At 44.1% G+C, this 24,268-nt stretch overlaps 1 protein-coding gene across 1 annotated transcript in view; it reads left to right on the plus strand.

Moving 5' to 3' along the window:
- The window catches only part of AP1M1 (adaptor related protein complex 1 subunit mu 1), a 48,842-nt gene extending 39,280 nt beyond the window's left edge, over positions 1-9,562 (plus strand). The window contains exons 10-12 of the mRNA XM_068233937.1: positions 1,539-1,664; positions 2,740-2,815; positions 8,628-9,562. Of these exons, the coding sequence (XP_068090038.1) occupies positions 1,539-1,664; positions 2,740-2,815; positions 8,628-8,650 (225 nt within the window). The 3' untranslated portion in view covers positions 8,651-9,562. The remainder of the gene's footprint in view (positions 1-1,538; positions 1,665-2,739; positions 2,816-8,627) is intronic.
- Positions 9,563-24,268: the final 14,706 nt, after the last annotated feature.

Below are 24,268 nucleotides of genomic sequence, written 5' to 3' on the forward strand. Positions count from 1 at the left end.
TGTTTTAATTTTTTTTTATGCAAAAGTTTTATTTGGGTATCCATGGGAAAGTGTGGGAGGTAAGGGGTTAATTTTAAATGTATGTGTATGTCTGTTTATTAAAATGTATGTAGGTGTAATTTCAGTATTTAGCCACAAGATGTCCTCACTCATCATCTTCCTAAGCGTACTATTAGTATGCTCCTGAGCATACTATTAGTACGCGAACAGTTAGTAATGCGTGTATGTATTACTTCCGTTATTACAATGACTGCAGGCATCTCATTTATGCCGCCGATCATTGAGATGGGGACTTCGATTAATGAATGGGAACTGCATCCCTATTTGAGTTCCCCTTTAACCATTTCTGCTGCCCGGACTTGATCCTCACATGTCCAGGCGGCTGCTCTGCTGCGGTGCCGCGCTTCGGCGCGCTTCCGCGCTGTCCCCAGGTAGCCCTGGGATCAGTGAACAGGAACATGGTTCCCGATCACCGATCTGTGTCCCCAGCAGAATAACCAAATTTTCCCTGTCCCCCTTGTGCTTCCAGTTAGCGAGAAGCACATGGAGAAAAAAAAAACTCAAGGTGGCAATCTTGTAGCCAAATAGTAAAACTACATATTTTTTACATTACAGTTTACACATATAAAAACATTAAAAATTAACTGTTTATTTCCCACACCAAAATATTACTCAAATAAAAAAAATTTATGGAAAAAAAAAAATAGTTACCTAAGGGTCTGAACTTTTTAAATATGCATTTGAAGGGAGTATACTACGAACATTTTTTATAAAATTATAAGCTTGTAAATAGTGGTGGACGCAAAATGGAAAAAATGCACCTTTTTATTGCCAAATAAAATATTGGCGCCATACATTGTGATAGGGACAAAATGTAAATGGTGTCATAACCGAGACAAACGGGCAAATAAAATACATAGGTTTTAATTATGGTAGCATGGATTATTTTAACGCTATAATGGACGAAAACTGAGAAATAATAAATTTTTTTCAATTTCTTTTCTTATTAATCCTGTTAAAATGCATTTATAAAAAAATAACTTAGCAAAATGTACCAGCCAAAGAAAGCCTAATTAGTGGCAGAAAAAACATGATATAGAGCAATAAATTAAGTAGTGATAAAGTTATTAGCGAATGAATGGGAGGTGTAAATTGCTCTGATACATAAGGTGAAAAATCCCAGCGGGCTGAAATGGTTAATGATAGGCGGCAAGAATGCGCACGGGAGCGCACAGCGATGATAGACTAGTATCTACGTCCTTGGGACTTCAGATGAAGTTTCCCAGGGCGTAGATATACTGCACAGGATGCAGCAAGTAATTAATGTGTTGCAGTATATGGCCATCCATAGCAGAAAGGTGGGAATGGATAAGAAGGGTGGTTCTGCCTTAAACATTATTTTTTTACTGATATATATTATATATACACACACACACACCTTTTTCCCCTTGCCAATGATCTGCTGTAAAAAAAATGTTTAATGTATTTTTGGGTTTGTAAGATGTTGTGTGTTTTTATAACCTGTGATTTATTTGTAGGGTGGAAAGGAATACCTCATGAGAGCACACTTTGGCCTCCCTAGTGTTGAAGCAGAGGACAAAGAGGGAAAACCACCCATAAGTGTCAAGTTTGAAATTCCATATTTTACTACTTCTGGGATCCAGGTACATATGTACTGTGGATCCATTTCAACTCTTTTGAAACATACATCCATTTTAAACCATCTATTGTGATTTTAAGGGAATCTGAAGTGAAAATAAACGTATGATGTAACGATTTGTATGTGTAGTACAGCTAAGACGTAAAACATTAGCAGCAGAGATATGGGTCTAATATTGTTTCCAGTACAGGAAGAGTTAAACTCCGGTTATTATCTATGCAAAAAAGCCACTGTTCTCTCCAACTTTTAAGTCGCAGGGAGCTCTGTCTTCTGAAGCTTATTATCTCAAGCATCTGTCACTGTATTTTGTTTTTTCTGCAGAGGAAAGTTCAAAAGGCCATTAGCCTGCTCTATGAAATCGTTAAGAATGCTGCGTGTATGGTGTAAACTGCAAGAAACTGATGCAATGTTATAAAAAAAAAAAAAAAAACCTGAAAATGAATTTTCTTTGCTCCTAATGCTTTTTTAATTATCTGTACTACACAACCAATTACCGTATATTCCGGTGTATAAGACGACCCCCCAACTATTTCAGTTAAAATATAGAGTTTGTTATGTACTCACCGTATAAGACTACCCCACTTCCAACGTACACCAAATTAAAAAAAATCATACTGGTGCTGTACTGTATGTGTTACCCAGTATATAAAAGTATATAGTCAATTGACTGGTTGGATTGGTGAACTCTCCCTAAGTGGATTGGTCAGCTCTCCCTGTTTACCAGAGCGGTATGGAAGAATAGATCGCGCTGTGCCCATAAAATACGCCTCTTTCAGCCCTCTGGCCCACCCTTGTATCCTATTTACCTCCCTCTCTGCCTCTCAGATCTCGCACATGTGCGCCTGCGCCGCTTCACTGCAGTCCTCAGCAGCAAGATCTGAGAGACGGTAACAGGATAGGGGGTATCACCCAGCATCAATGATACCCGGCGTATAAGACGACCCCCAACTTTTCAGAAGATTTTCAAGGGTTAAAAAGTAGTCTTATACGCAGGAATATACAGTATATCATAATTTATTTATTTTTTTAGCTTCAGTGTCACTTTTGTATTCATGAAACTATTTAAATTTTTCCTGCAGGTTCGTTACTTGAAAATAATTGAAAAGAGTGGTTACCAAGCCTTGCCATGGGTTCGGTATATAACCCAAAATGGAGGTAAATTTTATTTTGGGTGGAATACACATAAATGGTTGTAGAGCCATCAGTATGCAACATGATGGAATACAAATGAGTTTACAGTATTTCAAAATACAGAAATATATGGATTCGAAGTTAGTCCCTAAATCTCTATACGCCAGTTTTGTCTGACATTACTTAGCTCCTGCTAGCAATAGGATGGTGGGGTACATATCACGGTAAAGCCTTGTATATGATGTCCAATAGGTTTTGCTCCAAGGGTTAATTTTTTTTTTTTCTTCTCAGAAATGAAATACAAACTTTTATACTTCTATGCATTTCACGTGTAAACATTCTTTCACTGTTTCAGTTACTTAGTTTGGGTGAAAACAAAGACATCCATGCATGAAGTCCAACCAAAAGGGGGGAGGGTGGGTATAAATTAGGTACATTCCTGTCCTGCCCCCTCACATATCCCAATTGATCCAGAGGAAGGCAAAAACAAACAAGTCTTGGGCCAATAAACCTTTCAAAGAGGGGGAAAAATCCTTTAGGACTCCAGGTGACAGTCGATAAAATCCCTGGATCAACCCTGCTGGGAATTTAATTAGTATTTATAGCAGTGGATTTCCTTCAAAGCAAGGAAAGCATTTAAGCCTCCTTTTTAAATGCAGGTATATAATTTGCTATAACTACAGTACCTCCTGTGGTAAAATATTCCACATTTTAACCACTCTTATTGTAAAGACCTCCTTCCTAAATAGATGGCAAAAAACCCTTTCCTCCATATGCAGATCATATCCTCTTGTCTTTTTGTTTTTACAAGCCTAAGGACCAGGGGTGCTCGCCAGGTATCGCGAATTAGAATTTACCCGTGATCACGGGTAGATTTTCATGGTTGCCGAATTCGAAGAGCTATGCTGCTGCCAAGTTAAAATTCGAATGTACCCGAATATGCGCTCTCGAATTTGGCCGTGATCACGAATTCGGCTTCGGTATCCAGGGGATGACGTTATTGGGCCAATCAGAAGGCCCCCAGCCGAGGCCCTAGCAACCAATCAGAGGAGGGGAGCCTAGCCTTCCCCTCTATATATAAGGTGGCGGCCATCTTAGGGAGCCTGTCCTTGCTTGTGACTCTGCGGTACTGAGAGCATCTCCAGTGCTGCTGTTCGTCATTGCAAGTGCTTTTCTTGTGCTAAACCCAGCGTTTTGCTTCCTAAACACCTCCTGAACACATTTATTGTACTCCTTTATAGTTAGATAGTGATTTGATTGTTATAGTTCAGTCAGCTAGTGTAGTGTATATACTGTATACTGTGCTAGGCTTGTGTTAGGTCTGTGTGCAGGCTAGGCCTGCTAGCCTAGGTAGCCTTAGCCTACTAGCTTAGGTAGGTTAGGGATTATAGTTGTGTACTAGTTTAATTTGTACTGTTAGTCTGTGAGTTTATTAGCTTCAGTACTGTGTTAATAGTTACTGACTGTACAGGCCAGCATCTGTTGTGATCTGTGACTGTCATCTGCCCCACCCTATAGATTGCGTCCATGTGTGACAGACTTTCATTTGTCAGTGTCACACGAGTTAGTTATTGACTACTACACTACTACCAGGGATTATGGTTAGTTGTTACCTACGTATTACTTTACTTAATTTGTACTGCTGTAGTCTGTGAGTTTATTTAGTGCCGCAGGCTTCACTACTAGTATACTACTGTGTAATAGCTACTGCACATGCCACTAGGCCAGCATCTGTTGTGATCTGTGACTGTCATCTGCCCCACCCTATTGATTGCGTCTCTGTGTGACAGACTTTTATTTGTCACTGTCTGTCACACGAGTTAACTTCTGTAGACTACACTACTGTTAGTGGTACTACTATTTATTAAAGTTTACAACCTTTCCCTATATATCTATATATCTTTTTCACCTTTCTCTCATTCTTTTATTTATTTAGATAGATAACATTTTTTGTATTTCTATATTTGCACAATGACTTGCAGAGGGCAAGGCAGTGCCATTGCTGCAGCCACTGCCAGCACCAGCAGGTCTGTGACTGGTCCACCACCAGCCACTGACCACAGAGTTGTGAAGGAGGGAGCAGAGACACAGCAGCAGCGTGTTGCGCCCATCTTTGCTGTGGGTCATCGTCCCCAGCCCATTGTGGAGAGTCAGGCACAGGCTGTCGTGGAAATGATGGCGGAGCAGCAAGCCACTGTTTCCAGCCAGACCTCCAGCACCAGCGAGACCAGTGCCAGCACTCCGGTCCGCAGCAGGCCTCCACCACCGTTTGAGGTCGCGTCGACCCCAGCGACCAGCCTGCCCTCACTGAGCTTGCTTCACCCCAGGGACCGCAAGCGTTTAGAGGGATGTTGTGGAGCAGTTTGAGGAGGAGATGATGGGGGCATGCAAGGAGGAGTTTGAAATGGAGGAGTTTGTTGGCGCAGAACAACCTGATTTTGCTGAGGAGGAAGGGCGTGATGCAGGGGATGTTGGGGCAGAGGAGTTGGTTGAGGCGGGCTCAGAGGAGATGTTTGGGTATGAGGAGTTGGTGTATTGTCCCTATGTGCCACCACCAGCACAGTTGGTTGAAGGCAGCTCATCATCGGAGGAGGAGGTGTCTCTCGCACAAAGGCGCGGCAGCAGCATGGCGGCTAGCACAGGGCGTGGAAGGCAGGAGCCACAGCCTGCTGTTTCAGCCACTACCACCACCACCTGCACCAAAGCTCCTCCAAAAAAAAGCCCTCCAAAGGCAAAAAAGCTCCTCAGCCCTCAAGCTTGAGGGCTCGTTCCCACTGTTGCGACGCGATTTCGGCCGCATTCCGACGCTTGTAAAAACGCATGCGGATGCGTTTCCGCATGCGTTTTTACCCGCGATTTCGCATGCGATTTCGCATGGCAGGGTGCCATGCGAAATTAACCATGACACTGCCAGGGCAAAATAAAATTGAAAAAGGTGCGAAATCGCACGCGAAATCGCGGGTAAAAACGCATGTAACAAACGCATGCGTTTTTACTATTAAATACATTAGCGGCGATTCGCACGGATTCCCGACGCAGGCGAAATCGTTGGCTCTTTTGTGCGTTTTTTTCACGCTGAAAAAACGCACCTCAACAACGCTACAGTGGAAACAGGCCCATCCACTTGCATTACATGTGCGGATCTGCATGCGTTGAACGCATGCAGATTCGCGATAGTGGGAACGAGCCCTGAAGAGCAAGTTGAAATCCCCAGTGTGGCGGTACTTTACTGTGTGCGTTGACGACAAGACCATGCCATTTGCCACAGTTGCAGTGCCAGCCTGAGCAGAGGTTGCAATCTCAACAAGTTTGGTACCTCGTGCCTGCAGACCCACTTGGAGACCAAACATTTTGAGGACTACAGTGACTTTATGAAGCTGAAGGACAGTGGCGCAGGCAGTGGTCAGAGCCAGACAGCCACAGCACAGGCTGCAGCATCCCACCCTCCTGCTCATCCAGCAGCACAGAAACTCACTTTTTTTTTTTTTAATATTATGGGAAAAACATCTGATGTACACCAGTCATCGGGAACTGACCCACTTTAAAGAGAATCCTAGAAAACATAAGATAATGTGGCCTATCGATAACTGAACTAAACTTCCTCAAAACTCCAGGGTGGATACTGTCTGGGCCTTTATTTATCTTTGCTTGTCTTTACACCTTCCTGTGTTTGCATAAATCTGAATCTGTTAAGATGGCCATACATCAGGTGACTTGGTGGCCAATTAACTATCCAATTTGATTATTATAATCCTATCGGTTGAAAATTGGTGCCGCCAAGAGCATACCCGAGAATGCGACACACATTTTGGTCTGAAATTGGTTACATGAATTGATTGGACATGCTGCAAGATGTAAGGCTGACGTGCTTGATCCGGTGTTCAGCGGTAACGTGCGATATCAGGACGAGCGACAGAATCCACACTTTACATTTGGCGGGGACAGTGCCAGGGGTGGTGGATGTGGCGACACAAGTTCGATTTCCTATAGATTTCATGCTGAAAGGAAACCGGTCTCTCTCCAATCAGAGAGAGATCTGTCTCTTGGTCAATCTGCCCATCCATCGTCTGATGGATGGGCACCTTTTAATTTGCCATGGCTAAAGGCTCATACACACATCAGACTATAGTCTTTGGAAAATGAAAGATCACAGACCAATCTTACCACCCTTCATGTAGTATGAGAGCCATACTCTACACAGTCTTTTCTATGGAGCTGAACTCCACATCAGGAAAAAAATCTTTGCAAGATGCTGCACACACAGATGCTGTACAGACACAAAAGGTCAGTATCTGCAAAAGATCTGTTCCTGCTAAAAATCCATTCCTGCAAATTGCAATGATAGTCTATGAGCTCTGCAGATCATCATACATACATGATTTAACTGACATTCATCTGCAGATCAGATCCACCAGGATGGATTTTCAGATCTGCGGATGATTGCTTGATGTTTGTGCAGCATCTTGCAAAGATTTTTTTCTGATGGGGAGTTCAGCTCCATAGAAAAGACTGTGAAGGTATGGCTCTCATACTACATGAAGGGTGGTAAGATTGGTCTGTGATCTTTCATTTTCCAAAGACTATAGTCTGATGTGTATATGAGCCTTTAAATGGGATGAGATTGCGGGCCTAACCTCTGATACAGGAAGCAGTTTCCAAGGGGCTTTGAGCAGTAAAGGTCATTAATGCATGTTGAGCAAGTCGGGTGCGAAATCAAATTTTGGCAGTCACAAATATTCAGAAGACTGGTAGCCCCAGTACTGTTGGGAAGGACTGGTAGCCCCCCTATATTCTCTAAATCACAATGTAAAATTGCAGTCGCTAGAAGGTAGCATTTTGTAGTGAACTGGGCTTTACTGTTCTCTCTTCCTCTTTACTGAGACTTTTGTGCCCACACATACTTGTTCTTTTCAACTAGAGGCAGGTTGGGTTGGTAATAGGCGAGGCTGGATCTTAGCATTGGCTAATCTGTATATGCATTAAGCTACGTATTCCCTGCCCGACTGGTCTAGCGACGTCCCCTTGATGGTAGTCAAGCGACGCCTTTTTCTGCTCACCATGTCATACGACAGGCACAAACAGGAAGTAAGCGATCTCTGGGATCTTAAACATCCGATCTGCCATGTCACGATGTGCAATTGCCACCGGGGCAACAATATTTTTTTATGGATTACTGTATTTAATTGTATAGGGGAAAATAATGCATAAATTGCATTTTTTTAATGTTTAACCTTTGGCAATTTTTACATGACAAATACTACAGTTTTAAAACCCTTCAAGACACATTTGCATTGTCCTGGTTAAAACCATACCACATATGCCATATTTCATCACTAGTTGGGCATGTGGCGTACCCGTATTGCCAGAGGAATAATGGTGCATTTGTCAGCTCCCTTTTGAAAATGTGGTTTTTCTCACATCTCACTTGCTGAATCACTTGCTTGAACAAGTATGCAGATGAGATACTTTGGACTCAGAATCCACTGGCTATCTGCTCGTGCCAAGTGTTTGATATGGACAGTATTGGAGCCAAAAGGTCAGCAGTACAGCTAGTGATTCGCAATTTTAAAACGGAAGAGAAATGTTGGCTTACACATTTGTTTTGACTTGGGACTAAGTTTTCTTTTTTTTTTTTTTTTTTTTAAAGAAATCTTTAATGCAAAAATCATAGAAACCACATTTCTCATAAGCTGTATTGTGGCCCTAATGGATATAGAGCCCAGGACTGAGTGGTAGCTTTCATTCTAGGTTTCAATGCTTTTACATAAAGTCATGTTGCTAATCAGTATGCAGTATTGATTACTTTTAAATTGTTTTCCTTCTTTCTTTTTAATAGATTACCAACTTCGTACACAGTGAAGAAGTGAACATCTTTGTTACCTGGCGATACTTACTAGTTAACTGTAATTACATGGAAAGTTCAGTAGTTAGGCAATCTATGGAACAAAGAAGCAATGTACCAATTATGGAAAAAGTCACACGTTCCAGTACAAAAAAAAAAACGTATTTTGGAAAAATAGCTGCTTATCAGCAAAGATTTAACTTCTGCTTGGTTTTAGTTTTGGAAAATGTGCCGCTTTGTTTGCACAGTCAGTTCTGTAGGCCCTTTGCTGTCCCACAGGTGTGCAGTAGCCAAGTCCATAACCTAACTGCACTATCATGCCAGTTCCATTTTGCCATGTGCCTGTGTGAAAGTGTCATTTTCTGTGTTACAGCTTATGCAAACACATTTGTAGGTTTACAACAAGCCTTCTATACTATTGGATACCTGTTACAGTGGCAGTGATTCTATACCTCATCAGAGATAATTCTATAGCCGTGTGTACATATGGCTTAAGAGAAATGTCAGTATTTTTTGTACTTTCACACCATAAAAAAATCCTGTTAAATGATCACAGTATTCAAAAACATACAAGTAATTTAAGATGCTTAAAGATTGATTTAACAAGATTATTAATATGAATGACCAATATTTTTGTTTTCTTTTACTCCTGTTCTAAAAGGTAGCTATCTACAGACCTTTTTCAGTCATGTTACGTTTCTGGAAAACACAATTTTTTCCATTGCAATTATAATTTGAGCTACATGTTTCTATTTGTATTTGCCAAGTCTTGTTTATGAATCCGCTATGCTAGTTATGCTGTCATGTCAATAATAAACCAGTATGCTTACACTTTCAACCAGCAATCAACCTAGAACTGTTACTACACCACAACAACTGAAGTTCTGAATGTTTTTAAACAAATGCGTCATAAAAAAAATACAAAGGCATATATGAATTCTGTTGTTTTTTTTTGTTTTCTAATAATCATTTGGATGTTACTAGAATATTAACCTAGAGATGGATGTGAAAGAATTTCTTTTTTCATACTGTGGGGAAATTATGAGCAGTAGTCACTTGTGCCAAGTGTGTTGCGCTTCTCTGCCTGAGCTGCAGTGTTGTAAAATGCAAAAGAAACCCACCACACCTGAGCCTGATCTAAGACGCTGAGGCATGTGTGAGATGACGGCAACATCTGCTATTCTCCTGTCAGCCAGCTTATGTCAACCTTGCAGGTTCTAACCCTGGTTATCAACAGGAAGGAGAAGCTTCATGATTAGTAAAGGAGTAGAAAACATTTCACAGTCAGAAACTTTTTATTCCTGAGGTTAACAGTGCCATTGATAGCTCTGAAATATTCAGACTGTTTGTACATCCATTAGTACAGAATTGTAAGGGATCATTCACACTTGCATTTTGTGGCTGCGATTTTCCTGGGATTAATGTGTGAAAATCACTGTACACTTTCATGATTTTGAAGCGATCGCTATTAGTGCTTTTTTTTTTTTTTTAGCATTGTAATAGGGATTGCTGTAAAATCACAAATGCTGCAGGTAGTGTGTTAAGCAATCAGCACTAATCCTGCATTGCATTTGTGGCAGTGAGACACTGCCATTGTTAACCACTTCCCGACCGCCTAACGCACAGCGGCGGCCGGGAAGTGTACCCTGGAAGGACCGGCTCACCCACAGAGGCGGCAGTCCTTGTAAGGGCGTGGGCGGAGCGATCGTGTCATCCGTGACGCGATCCTCCGCCGGCTCCTGACGCCGCTCACCCGTCGCAACATCCCGCCGGCTATACGGAAGCGCCGGCGGGATGTTAAACCGACGATCGCTGCATACAAAGTGTATAATACACTTTGTAATGTTTACAAAGTGTATTATACAGGCTGTCTCCTGCCCTGGTGGTCCCAGTGTCCGAGGGACCACCAGGGCAGGCTGCAGCCACCTTAGTCTGCACCAAGCACACTGATTTTTTTTCCCCTGCCCCCTGATCGACCACAGCACCCCTCAGACCCCCTCCCCCCCCAGACCGATGTTTGCACCCAATCACCCCCCTAATCGCCCATCATCACTCCCTGTCAACGCTATTTTTTTTTATCCCCCCCCCTGCTCCCTCCTGATCACCCCCCCACCCCTCGGATTCTCCCCAGACCCCCCCCTCCCCCCATGTACTGTATGCATCTATCCCCCCTGATCACCTGTCAATCACCCATCAATCACCCCCTGTCACTGCCACCCATCAATCAGCCCCTAACCTGCCCCTTGCGGGCAATCTGATCACCCACACCAATAGATCGCCCGCAGATCCGACATCAGATCACCACCCAAGCGCAGTGTTTACATCTATTCTCTCCTCTATACATCTATTCTCTCCTCTAAACACCCACTAATTACCCATCAATCACCCCTTGTCACTGTTACCTATCAGATCAGACCCTAATCTGCCCCTTGCGGGCACCCAATCACCCGCCTACACGCTCAGATTGCCCTCAGACCCCCCCTTATCAATTGGCCAGGGCATTATTTACATCTGTCCTTCCCTGTAATAACCCACTGATCACCTGTCAATCACCCATCAATCACCCCCTGTCACTGCCACCCATCAATCACCCCCTGTTACTGCCACCCATCAATCAGCCCCTAACCTGCCCCTTGCGAGCAATCTGATCACCCACCGACACCAATAGATCGCCCGCAGATCCGACATCAGATCACCTCCCAAGTGCAGTGTTTACATCTGTTCTTTCCTCCAAACACCCACTAATTACCCATCAATCACCCCCTGTCACTGCTACCCATCAGATTAGACCCCCATCTGCCCCTAGGGCACTCAGTCACCCGCCCATACCCTCAGAATGCCCTCAGACCCCAGCCCTGATCACCTCGCCAGTGCATTACTTGCATCTATTCCTCCCTCTAATCACACCTTGAGATACCCATCAATCACCTCCTGTCACCCCCTAGCACACCTACCCATCAGATCAGGCCCTAATTTGCCCCGTGTGGGCTCCTGATCACTCGGCCAAACCCTCAGACCTCCTTCCGATCACCTCCCCAGTGCATTAATTGCATCTATTTTCCCCTCTAACCACCCCCTGAGACACCCATCAATCACCTCCTGTCACCCCCTAGCACTCCTATCCATCAGATCAGGCCCAATACAACCTGTCATCTAAAAGGCCACCCTGCTTATGACCAGTTCCACAAAATTCGCCCCCTCATAGACCACCTGTCATCAAAATTTTCAGATGCTTATACCCCTGAACAGTCATTTTGAGACATTTGGTTTCCAGACTACTCACGGTTTTGGGCCCGTAAAATGCCAGGGCGGTATAGGAACCCCACAAGTGACCCCATTTTAGAAAAAAAAAACACCCCAAGGTATTCTGTTAGGTGTATGACTAGTTCATAGAAGATTTTTTTTTGGCAAAAGTTAGCGGAAATTAATTTTATTGTTTATTTTCACAAAGTGTCATTTTTCACTAACTTGTGACAAAAAATAAAATCTTCTATGAACTCACCATACTCCTAACGGAATACCTTAGGGTGTCTTCTTTCTAAAATGGGGTCATTTGCAGGGTTCCTATACTGCCCTGGCATTTTAGGGGCCCTAAACCGTGAGGAGTAGTCTGGAAATCAAATTCCGCAAAATGACCTGTGAAATCCTAAAGGTACTCATTGGACTTTGGGCCCCTTAGCACAGTTAGGGTGCAAAAAAGTGCCACACATGTGGTATCGCCGTACTCGGGAGAAGTAGTACAACCCACACATACCCATGCTGGGTGGGAGAAATCTCTCTGTAAATGGACAATTGTGTGTAAAAAAAAAATTGTCATTTACAGAGATATTTCTCCCACCCAGCATGGGTATGTGTAAAAATACACCTCAAAACACATTGTACTACTTCTCCTGAGTACGGCAATACCACATGTGTGGCACTTTTTTGCAGCCTAACTGCGCTAAGGGGTCCAATGAGCACCTTTAGGCTTTACAGGGGTGCTTACAATTAGGCACCCCCCAAAATGCCAGGACAGTAAACACACCCTATTTTGGAAAGTAGAAACTTCAAGGTATTCAGAGAGGGGCATGGTGAGTCCGTGGCACATTTTTTTTTTTTTTTTATTTTGTCGCAAGTTACAAGAAATGGAAACTTTTTTTTTTTTGTCAGTGTCATTTTCCGCTTACTTGTGACAAAAAATATCTTCTATGAACTCACTATGCCTCTCAGTGAATACTTTGGGATGTCTTCTTTCCAAAATGGGGTCATTTGGGGGGTATTTATACTACCCTGGAATTCTAGCCCCTCATGAAACATGACAGGGGGTCAGAAAAGTCATAGATGCTTGAAAATGGGAAAATTCATTTTTGGCACCATAGTTTGTAAACGCTATAACTTTTACCCAAACCAATAAATATACACTGAATGGGTTTTTTTTTCTATCAAAAACATGTTTGTCCACATTTTTCGCGCTGCATGTATACAGAAATTTTAATTTATTTGAAAAATGTCAGCACAGAAAGTTAAAAAAAATCTTTTTTTTCCAAAATTCATGTCTTTTTTGATGAATATAATAAAAAGTAAAAATCGCAGCAGCTATCAAATAGCACCAAAAGAAAGCTTTATTAGTGACAAGAGAAGGAGCCAAAATTCATTTAGGTGGTAGGTTGTATGAGCGAGCAATAAATCGTGAAAGCTGCAGTGGTCTGAATGGAAAATAAGTGGCTGGTCCTTAAGGGGGGGTAAAGCCCACAGTCCTCAAGTGGTTAATATTGCCCTAGCACTTTAAAAAAGGGCTATTTAATGCCCCATTGTGAATGATCCCTAAAACTTGGCATCCTACTTTTTGTTCTGCATCTATGCCCATTAATTAACCTCCAGTAAATGGTCCTGATTTTATTTTCATAACTTGTTTGTGAACCCTTTACACAGTTAGTCAGATTGAAAAAAAGACCTCCGTCAATGAAGTCCTACCAGGAGGGGAAAAAACAGAAGTTAAAAAAAAAGAAAAAAAAGGTACATTTCTATCCTGCCCCTATGTATTAAGTTTGACCCAGAGGGAGGCAAAAAACTTTTTCAAAGCTTGGGCAATTAGCCCTTTTGCTACAGTTGTCCTTTCAAAGGTTATGGAGGCTGCCATAGTCATTCATCTAATACTTTTTAGCCATATACCCTGAACAAGCATGCAGAAGATATGTTTGTGACATGGTCAGATCTTACGAGATTAGCTGTATGCTTGTCTGTGGTGTGATTCAGACACTACTGAAACCAAACAGACCAGCACGGCTGCCAGGCAACTGGTATTTAGAAGGAAATAACTATGGTAGTCTCCATATTCTTCTCACTTATCCTCTCAGTTTTCCTTTAAGGGTAGCACCCTTTGCTCTCCTGTATCACATCCTCATTGGCCCCCAGAAATGCCTTATTTTGCCATTATGTGGCACGGTCGGGGACCCAACCTTGAGGTCGGACCTCCTCCGTTACCTGAAGTTTTTTTTTTCCCCATGCTAGCGCAGTCTTATATTTCTTTCTGGGGAATGCAGGCACTTTCGCTGGCGCACACAAAGGTGGTGGGGGGGGGGGGGAGAAGCAACACCAGACTTGGACACACCGGCAGTGTCTACAGTATGCTTTCAAATGCGTAAGTAAACACGCCAGCGGCAGGAAATGCACCTGCATAGAAGTAATAACTTCCGGGGCATGGAAACCAACAGAGCGATTTGTGGGCTGGTACAGCATTTTGGGCGCCAACGGAAAACGTGAACCAGACCATCGTGTGTGTATTGAACAGACACCGGTAAGTTGTGAAGATTTTGCTTGATGATTCCCTTAAAGTGGAACTGTAAGCTTACTGTAAAGCAAACAGTTTCACTTACCTGTCCCATATGAGCCTCTGTTCTCCTGCGCCTGCTAGTTCTGTTACCGTTGTCGATCGCAACTGCGCGCAGGATGCTATAGTGGGTGGGAATGTGAAGAAAGCTTTGCATAGGCTGGGTCGTGCAGGAGCAGTTGCCGTCGACTTGTAAGTTGACAGTAATGGAACCGGCTGGTGCAGGAGAAGAGGCTCGTACAGGACGGGGGCTTGGGGAAGCCCCAGGTAAGTAACTGTTTGCTTTATAGTAAGTTTACAGTTCTGCTTTATGGGGGGGGGGGAATCCTTCCTAACTCCAGGTGACAGTCAGATAAAAGCACTGGACTAACTGCTGAGAATTACCTAGTAATTATAGTTATGGATGTACATAAATGCAAAGAAAGTATCCAAGCCTTCTTTAAATACAGAAATAGAATTTGCCACAACTACTTCCTATTGTAAAATATTCCACATCTTAAACAGAAGTTCCAAGGAAAATAAAGATTTACTTACTTGGGGCTTTCTCCAGAACCTGGGCAGCTGTCCTGTGCCCTTGCCGCAGCTCTGCTCCCAGCCAGTGGCCTAGGGTCCTCTGTTGCAAATGCTAAACTCGCCAGGTTGGCATTTACTGCACCTGCATGAGCACCACTTGCAATTGCTCTCACGTGGTTTTGTTTTCTTCTCCTGCACAGACAACGTGAGTGGCGCAGTAGATGCAGGTTGAAATCTTTAACTTTTGCTAATTGTAAAGAATCCCTTACTAAATAGATGGCAAAATTATTTTTCCTCACAACGTTCATGTCCTTGTTTTTTTTGTTATAAGCTCATCTACTAAGTATTGCCTTGTGATGTATGTAAACATGTTAATCACTTTACCCCTTAGCCATCCTTTTCCAAGCTAAATAAACCCAGTTTGTCCAACCTTTCTTGGTGAGACTTTCCATTTCTCTGGTTAATTTAATTGCCTGTCTTTATACCTTTTCTAGTAAGTCAATGTCCTTATAGTGTGCTGCACCTACTCCAGCTGTGGGTTCACAACTGACTTATAAATAGGTTTATCTTGTGATTTTATTTCCCATTTTATGCATCCCAGAATTGTATTTGCTTTAGCTGTATCTTGGCATTTAATATGGTTAGCAACCAGCATTCTTAACCTCCTGAACATTACACCACTCAGAAGATTTTGCCAGTTTGTGCACCCCCACCCAGTATGAGAGCCCATGCCTGAAAAACCTGTAGCTAGCATTAGGCTAGCTAGTAAAAGGTCTGGTACACACCAGAGCGGTTCTGGAGTGTTTTTTAACCACTTCCCGACCACCCACTACACAGGGGCGGCGGGGAAGTGGAGCCCTGCAGGACGGCCTCACCCACAGAGGCGGCGGTCCATTTAAGGGCATGGGCGGAGCGATCGCATCATCCGTGACGCGATCCTCCGCCAGCGCCTGTCACCGCTCGCTCGCCGCAACATCCCGCCGGCTATACGGAAGCGCCGGCGGGATGTTAAACCCGCGATCGCCGCATACAAAGTGTATAATACACTTTGTAATGTTTACAAAGTGTATTATACAGGCTGCCTCCTGCCCTGGTGGTCCCAGTGTCCGAGGGACCACCAGGGCAGGCTGCAGCCACCCTAGTCTGCACCCAAGCACACTGATTTCTCCCTCCCCTGCCCCAGATCGCCCACAGCACCCATCAGACCCCCCCCTGCCCAGACCCCTGTTTGCACCCAATCACCCCCCTAATCACCCATCAATCACTCCCTGTAACTATCTGTCAACGCTATTTTTTTTTTTTTATCCCCCCCCCTGCTCCCTGCCCCCTCCTGATCACCCCCCACCCCTCAGATTCTCCCCAGACCCCCCCCCCCCCCCCTGTTTACTGTATGCATCTATCCCCCTGATCACCTGTCAATCACCCGTCAATCACCCCCTGTCACTGCCACCCATCAATCAGCCCCTAACCTGCCCCTTGCGGGCAATCTGATCACCCCCCCCACACCAATAGATCACCCACAGATCCGACATCAGATCACCTCCCAAATCCATTGTTTACATCTATTCTCTCCTCTAAACACCCACTAATTACCCATCAATCACCCCCTATCACCACCTGTCACTGTTACCTATCAGATCAGACCCTAATCTGCCCCTTGCGGGCACCCAATCACCTGCCTACACGCTCAGATTGCCCTCAGACCCCCCCTTATCAATTCGCCAGTGCATTAATTACATCTGTTCTTCCCTGTAATAACCCACTGATCACCTGTCAATCACCTGCCAATCACCTATCACCCATCAATCACCCCCTGTCACTGCCACCCATCAATCAGCCCCTAACCTGCCCCTTGCGGGCAATCTGATCACCCACCCACACCATTAGATCGCCCGCAAACCCGCTGTCAGATTACCTCCCAAATGTATCGTTTACATCTGTTATCTTCTCTAAACACCCACTAATTACCCATCAATCACCCCCTATCACCACCTGTCACTTTTACCTATCAGATCAGACCCTAATCTGCCCCTTGCGGGCACCCAATCACCCGCCCACACGCTCAGATTGCCCTCTGACCCCCCCCCCCTTATCAATTCGCCAGTGCATTAATTACATCTGTCCTTCCCTGTAATAACCCACTGATCACCTGTCAATCACCTATCACCCATCAATCACCCCCTGTCACTGCCACCCAACAATCAGCCCCTAACCTGCCCCTTGCGGGCAAACTGATCACCCACCCACACCAATAGATCGCCCGCAGATCCGACATCAGATCACCACCCAAGCGCAGTGTTTCCATCTATTCTCTCCTCTAAACACCCACTAATTACCCATCAATCACCCATCAATCACCCATCAATCACCCCCTATCACCACCTGTCACTGTTACCCATCAGATCAGACCCTAATCTGCCCCTTGCGGGCACCCAATCGCCCGCCTACAATCTCAGATTGCCCTCAGACCCCCCCTTATCAATTCGCCAGTGCAATATTTACATCTGTTCTCCCCTGTAATAACCCACTGATTACCTGTCAATCACCTATCAATCACCAATCAATCACCAATCAATCACCCCCTGTCACTGACACCCATCAATCACCCGCTGTCACTGACACCCATCAATCAGCCCCTAACCTGCCCCTTGTGGGCAAACTGATCACCCACCCACACCAATAGATCGCCCGCAGATCCGACAACAGATCACCACCCAAGCGCAGTGTTTCCATCTATTCTCTACCTTAAACACCCACTAATTACCCATCAATCACCCCCTGTCACTGCTACCTATCAGATTAGACCCCTATCTGCCCCTAGGGCACTCAATCACCCGCCCACACCCTCAGAATGCCCTCAGACCCCAGCCCTGATCACCTCGCCAGTGCATTGCTTGCATCTATTCTCCCCTCTAATCACACCTTGAGACACCCATCAATCACCTCCTGTCACCCCCTAGCACACCTACCCATCAGATCAGGCCCCAATTTGCCCCGGGTGGGCTCCTGATCACTCGGCCAAACCCTCAGACCCCCTTCCGATCACCTCCCCAGTGCATTGATTGCATCTATTTTCCCCTCTAACCACCCCTTGAGACACCCATCAATCACCTCCTGTCACCCCCCTAGCACTCCTATCCATCAGATCAGGCCCAATACAACCTGTCATCTAAAAGGCCACCCTGCTTATGACCGGTTCCACAAAATTCACCCCCTCATAGACCACCTGTCATCAAAATTTGCAGATGCTTATACCCCTGAACAGTTATTTTGAGACATTTGGTTTCCAGACTACTCACAGTTTTGGGCCTGTAAAATGCCAGGGCGGTATAGGAACCCCACAAGTGACCCCATTTTAGAAAAAAAAAGACACCCAAAGGTATTATGTTAGGTGTATGACAAGTTCATAGAAGATTTTATTTTTTGTCAAAAGTTAGCGGAAAATAATTTTTATTGGTTTTTTTTTCACAAAGTGTCATTTTTCACTAACTTGTGACAAAAAATAAAATCTTCTATGAACTTGCCATACACCTAACGGAATACCTTGGGGTGTCTTCTTTCTAAAATGGGGTCACTTGTGGGGTTCCTATACTGCCCTGGCATTTTAGGGGCCCTAAACCGCGAGGAGTAGTCTAGAAAACAAATGCTTCAAAATGACCTGTGAATAAGACGTTGGACCCCTTAGCGCACCTAGGCTGCAAAAAAGTGTCACACATGTGGTACCGCCGTACTCAGGAAAAGTAGTATAATGTGTTTTGGGGTGTATTTTTACACATACCCATGCTGGGTGGGAGAAATTTCTATGTAAATGGACAATTGTGTGTAAAAAAAAAACAAACAATTGTCATTTACAGAGATATTTCTCCCACTTAGCATGGGTATGTGTAAAAATACACCCCAAAACGCATTATACTACTTCTCCTGAGTACAGCGGTACCACATGTGTGGCACTTTTTTACACCGTAAGTACGCTAAGGGGCCCAAAGTCCAATGAGTACCTTTAGGATTTCACAGGTCATTTTGCGACATTTGGTTTCAAGACTACTACTCACGGTTTAGGGCCCCTAAAATGCCAGGGCAGTATAGGAACCCCACAAATGACCCCATTCTAGAAAGAAGACACCCAAAGGTATTCCGTACGGAGTATGGTGAGTTCATAGAAGATTTTATTTTTTGTCACAAGTTAGCGGAAAATGACACTTTGTGAAAAAAAACTATTAAAATCAATTTCCGCTAACTTGTGACAAAAAAATAAAAACTTCTATGAACTCACCATACTCCTAACGGAATACCTTGGGGTGTCTTCTTTCTAAAATGGGGTTCCTATACTGCCCTGGCATTTTAGGGGCCCTAAACCGTGAGGAGTAGTCTTGAAACAAAAATGACCTGTGAAATCCTAAAGGTACTCATTGGACTTTATGCCCCTTAGTGCAGTTAGGGTGCAAAAAAGTGCCACACATGTGGTATCGCCGTACTCGGGAGAAGTAGTACAATGTGTTTTGAGGTGTATTTTTACACATACCCATGCTGGGTGGGAGAAATACCTCTGTAAATGACAATCTTTTGATTTTTTTACACACAATTGTCCATTTACAGCGGTATTTCTCCCACCCAGCATGGGTATGTGTAAAAATACACCCCAAAACATATTGTACTGCTTCTCCCGAGTATGGCGATACCACATGTGTGGCACTTTTTTGCACCCTAACTGCGCTAAAGGGCCCAAAGTCCAATGAGTACCTTTAGGATTTCACAGGTCATTTTGAGAAATTTCGTTTCAAGACTACTCCTCACGGTTTAGGGCCCCTAAAATGCCAGGGCAGTATAGGAACCCCACAAATGACCCCATTTTAGAAAGAAGACACCCCAAGGTATTCCGTTAGTAGTATGGCATTTGTGGGGTTCCTATACTGCCCTGGCATTTTAGGGGCCCTAAACCGTGAGGAGTAGTCTTGAAACGAAATTTCTCAAAATGACCTGTGAAATCTTAAAGGTACTCATTGGACTTTGGGCCCTTTAGCGCAGTTAGGGTGCAAAAAAGTGCCACACATGTGGTATCGCCATACTCAGGAGAAGTAGTATAATGTGTTTTGTGGTGTATTTTTACACATACCCATGCTGAGTGGGAGAAATATCTCTGTAAATGGACAATTGTGTGTAAAAAAAATTAACAAATTGTCATTTACAGAGATTTCTCCCACCCAGCATGGGTATGTGTAAAAATACACCCCAAAACACATTATACTACTTCTCCTGAGTATGGCAATACCACATGTGTGGCACTTTTTTGCAGCCTAACTGCGCTAAGGGGTCCAAAGTCCAATGAGCACCTTTAGGCTTTACAGGGGTGCTTACAATTTAGCACCCCCCAAAATGTCAGGACAGTAAACACACCCCACAAATGATCCCATTTTGGAAAGTAGACCCTTCAAGGTATTCAGAGAGGGGCATGGTGAGTCCGTGGCAGATTTCATTTTTTTTTGTCGCAAGTTAGAAGAAATGGAAACACTTTTTTTTTTTTTTCTCACAAAGTGTCATTTTCCGCTTACTTGTGACAAAAAATAATATCTTCTATGAACTCACTATGCCTCTCAGTGAATACTTTGGGATGTCTTCTTTCCAAAATGGGGTCATTTGGGGGGTATTTATACTATCCTGGAATTCTAGCCCCTCATGAAACATGACAGGGGGTCAGAAAAGTCAGAAATGCTTGAAAATGGGAAAATTCACTTTTTGCACCATAGTTTGTAAACGCTATAACTTTTACCCAAACCAATAAATATACACTGAATGGGTTTTTTTTAATCAAAAACATGTTTGTCCACATTTTTCGCGCTGCATGTATACAGAAATTTTACTTTATTTGAAAAATGTCAGCACAGAAAGTTAAAAAAATCATTTTTTTGCCAAAATTCATGTCTTTTTTGATGAATATAACAAAAAGTAAAAATCATTTCTAAACAAAAAACATTTCTAAACAGCTAGAATCTCTCTGAAATCTGCTTTAAAAACCTCTAGCGTTTTGCAGATCTGCTAGAGGTTTTTGGTGTGCACTGGGCTGAAGTGCCCCCCCCCCCCCCGTTTATACATTACCCAGCCTGGTTCCAACAATAGGTGCAGCCTCTCCGCACAGCTCCGGTCTTCACTATGGAGAGGATTGCACATGTCCTGAGCAAACCTGATCCCATAGAGACCTGCAAAGATGGCAACATTACTGTGTTCCATCTTCCAGATCATTAATAAAAGATTGGACCTAGTACTGACCCTTGCAGGACCCTACTGCTAACAGTGAATAGGACTCTTTTACCTCAACTCTTTGCCTTCTATTGCTTAACGGTTTGGTGTCTAAATCACACTAGTGCAATTCTGGTTGGCGTGCTGCAGTTTCCTGCAGTATGCACCTGAATACCTATAGCTGTGCATGGCTAAGTGATTTGTACTCGCATGACTACAGTTGCCAATGTCCATCCTGCAAGCTGCACACAGGCTAAGTGGAAACTTGCCTTAACAGGGCATGTTCTGTACAAATGGTTATAGGTGAAAGTAAATACATTTAGCAATAAGCCTACATTTTAGGGGGATTTAAATGACATATTAAACAGGTATTCAACTGCATCATTATCTAACCATCATCCCTTGCAATTTTCATCAATGTCTGCATCTTATTCAGCACGGATGTTTTGGAATAACTCCTGAGCAATTAACTGTTGGTATCAGCTAACATATTTAAAGGACAACTGAAGTGAGCGGTATGTAGGGCAATATTTATTTCCTTTTAACCACTTGCCGACCGCGCACTCATAACGCGCGTCGGCAAAGTGGCAGCTGCAGGACCAGCGACGCAGTATTGCGTCGCCAGCTGCAGGCTGATCAATCAGGAAGAGCGGCTGCTTCCTGTCAATTCACGGCGGGGGGCTCCGTGAATAGCCTGCGGGCCGCCGATGGCGGCTCGCAGGCTAAATGTAAACACAAGCGGAAATAATCCGCTTTGTTTACATTTGTACGGCGCTGCCGCGCAGCAGCGCCGTAAGGCAGATCGGCGATCCCCGGCCAATCAGCGGCCGGGGATCGCCGCCATGTGACGGGACGTCCTGACACTGGCTGCACAGGACGGATAGCGTCCTGTGCAGCCCGGAACACCAGGGGGGGCCAGGTAGGAGAGGGAGGGGGAGGATTTCGCCGCGGAGGGGGGCTTTGAGGTGCCCCCCCCGCAACATCCGCAGGCAGGAGCGATCAGACCCCCCAGCACATCATCCCCCTAGTGGGGAAAAAAGGGGGCGATCTGGTCGCTCTGCCTGCACGCTGATCTGTGCTGGGGGCTGCAGAGCCCACCCAGCACAGATCAGCAACAACAGCGCTGGTCGTTAAGGGGGGTAAAGGGTGGGTCCTCAAGTGGTTAAATACCAGGTGCCTGGCAGCTCCACTGATCTATTTGGCTGCAGCAGTGTTTGAATAACACCAGAAACAAGCATGCATCTAATCTTGCCAGATCTGACAATGTCAGAAACATCTGATCTGTTGCATGCTTGTTCAGGGTCTATGGCCAAAAGTATTGGAGGCAGAGGATCAGTAAGGTAGCCAGGCAACTAGAAATAAATATGGCAGCCTCCATATCCGTCCCTTCAGTTGTCCTTTAACATCCCAGATTGATATCACAATAGCTCCTCTTATCCACAGATGTCACAGTAGCTGCATTATCCATTGCCAGTGGCATGAGTGTTGGCATTTAACAGTTTAGCAAATATAGACTGGATGCATTGACCTTTCCCTGTAAATATTACTTTTGTTTTGATGAAATTTGAGAGTAACTGACCATGAGTAAAAAAAAAAGTAAAGCTACATACACACAGGTCTGAACTCTGCCATGGTAAATAAAATACATCCACCCCCAGAATCAGGAGTGTATACAGCAAGCCACATAACCACCTTGTTCTCTCCCCACATGCCACTCATTCTAGAAACAATTGTGTATCTAGCCTGGAAGCTGATAACATGTCTGTACAGCATCAGCTCTACTCTGTCGCCCTAGAGATTGTACACCAAGAAACAGATACCTTGATGAACTTTTACCACAGCCCCTCCTACAATTAGGCTATGGCCCATCTGAGAAGGAATAATTGAAGGACTGTAAGTTGGACAGATTCAGTCATGGTCAGTTGAATTTTTAGTAAAGATCTTCACTTCTTCAGATGCCTCAGAGGTGCTGCTTTAGGGCCTGTTTCCACTACACGCAGATTGGATGCAGAAAAACTGACTTCAATGAATGCCTATGGGACTGTTTCCATGAAATGCAATTTTTCTGATGCAGATTTTCCCATAGGCATACATTGGAGTCAGTTTTTCTGCATCCAATCTGCATGTAGTGGAAACGGGCCCTTAATTAGTCAGTTTATTCATAGCCTGTTATAACTTCAAACTCTTCTAATATGAAAGACAGCCAAAAGCTGACAATCCAGACATACAGTTTTAAATCTCTTTGACTGTTTTGTCATATTGGTGTATTACAGTAAGGGCTCAGACACGCTAAGCATTTTTCTGAGTGCTTATTGGCCTTCAGAGCTTTCTGATGAAGGATGTACTTAGCAGCTTGTTTTTTTTTTTTTTTGGACTGTGTGTCTACCTGTACACCATTTACTTAGCAAGTCAAATTGGTGAGGTACTGGAAATCTAAGGACTCGTTCAGACTATGCAAGCTGCCGTGCGCATTTTAGCAGAGCACAGTGTGCAACACGCAAGAACTGTAGAAGGGCATAGACAGCACTTCTACAGTTCCCATCATTTACGCTGCACAGCAGTGAGGCGTGCATTTTTGGGAATCGCAGCGCAGCTCCCATTCACTGTAGTGAATAGGATCCGTAGCACAGATGGCATGCGATCGTACATGTTAGGTTTCAATCGCACAGCCATCTGCGCTGAATCATGTGAACAAGGCCTAAGGCCTTGTTTCCATCTGTGCGCTTCTATCCACTTTTTATCAGCACATCAATGTTACGGATTGTAGCTGAAAAGCAGAAGCGCACAGATGGAAACAAGGCCTAATAGACAATTGAAGTGAGAAGAATATGGATGCTGCTATATTTCCTTCTAAGCAATACCAGTCGCCTGGCAGCCCTACTGATCCATTTGGTTGCAGTGGTATCTGAACACCAGAAACAAGCATGCAGCCAATCTTGTCAGATCTAATGTCAGAAACACCTGATCTGCTGCTTGCTTGTTCAGAGTCTATGGCTATAAGTACTAGAGGAAGAAGCTACAGTATAACCAGGCAACTAGTATTTCTTAAAAAGGAAAAAAATATGGCCTCCATATCACT

The sequence above is a fragment of the Hyperolius riggenbachi genome, chromosome 1 (genome assembly GCF_040937935.1).
Source record: "Hyperolius riggenbachi isolate aHypRig1 chromosome 1, aHypRig1.pri, whole genome shotgun sequence".
In the NCBI taxonomy this organism is placed as follows: domain Eukaryota; kingdom Metazoa; phylum Chordata; class Amphibia; order Anura; family Hyperoliidae; genus Hyperolius; species Hyperolius riggenbachi.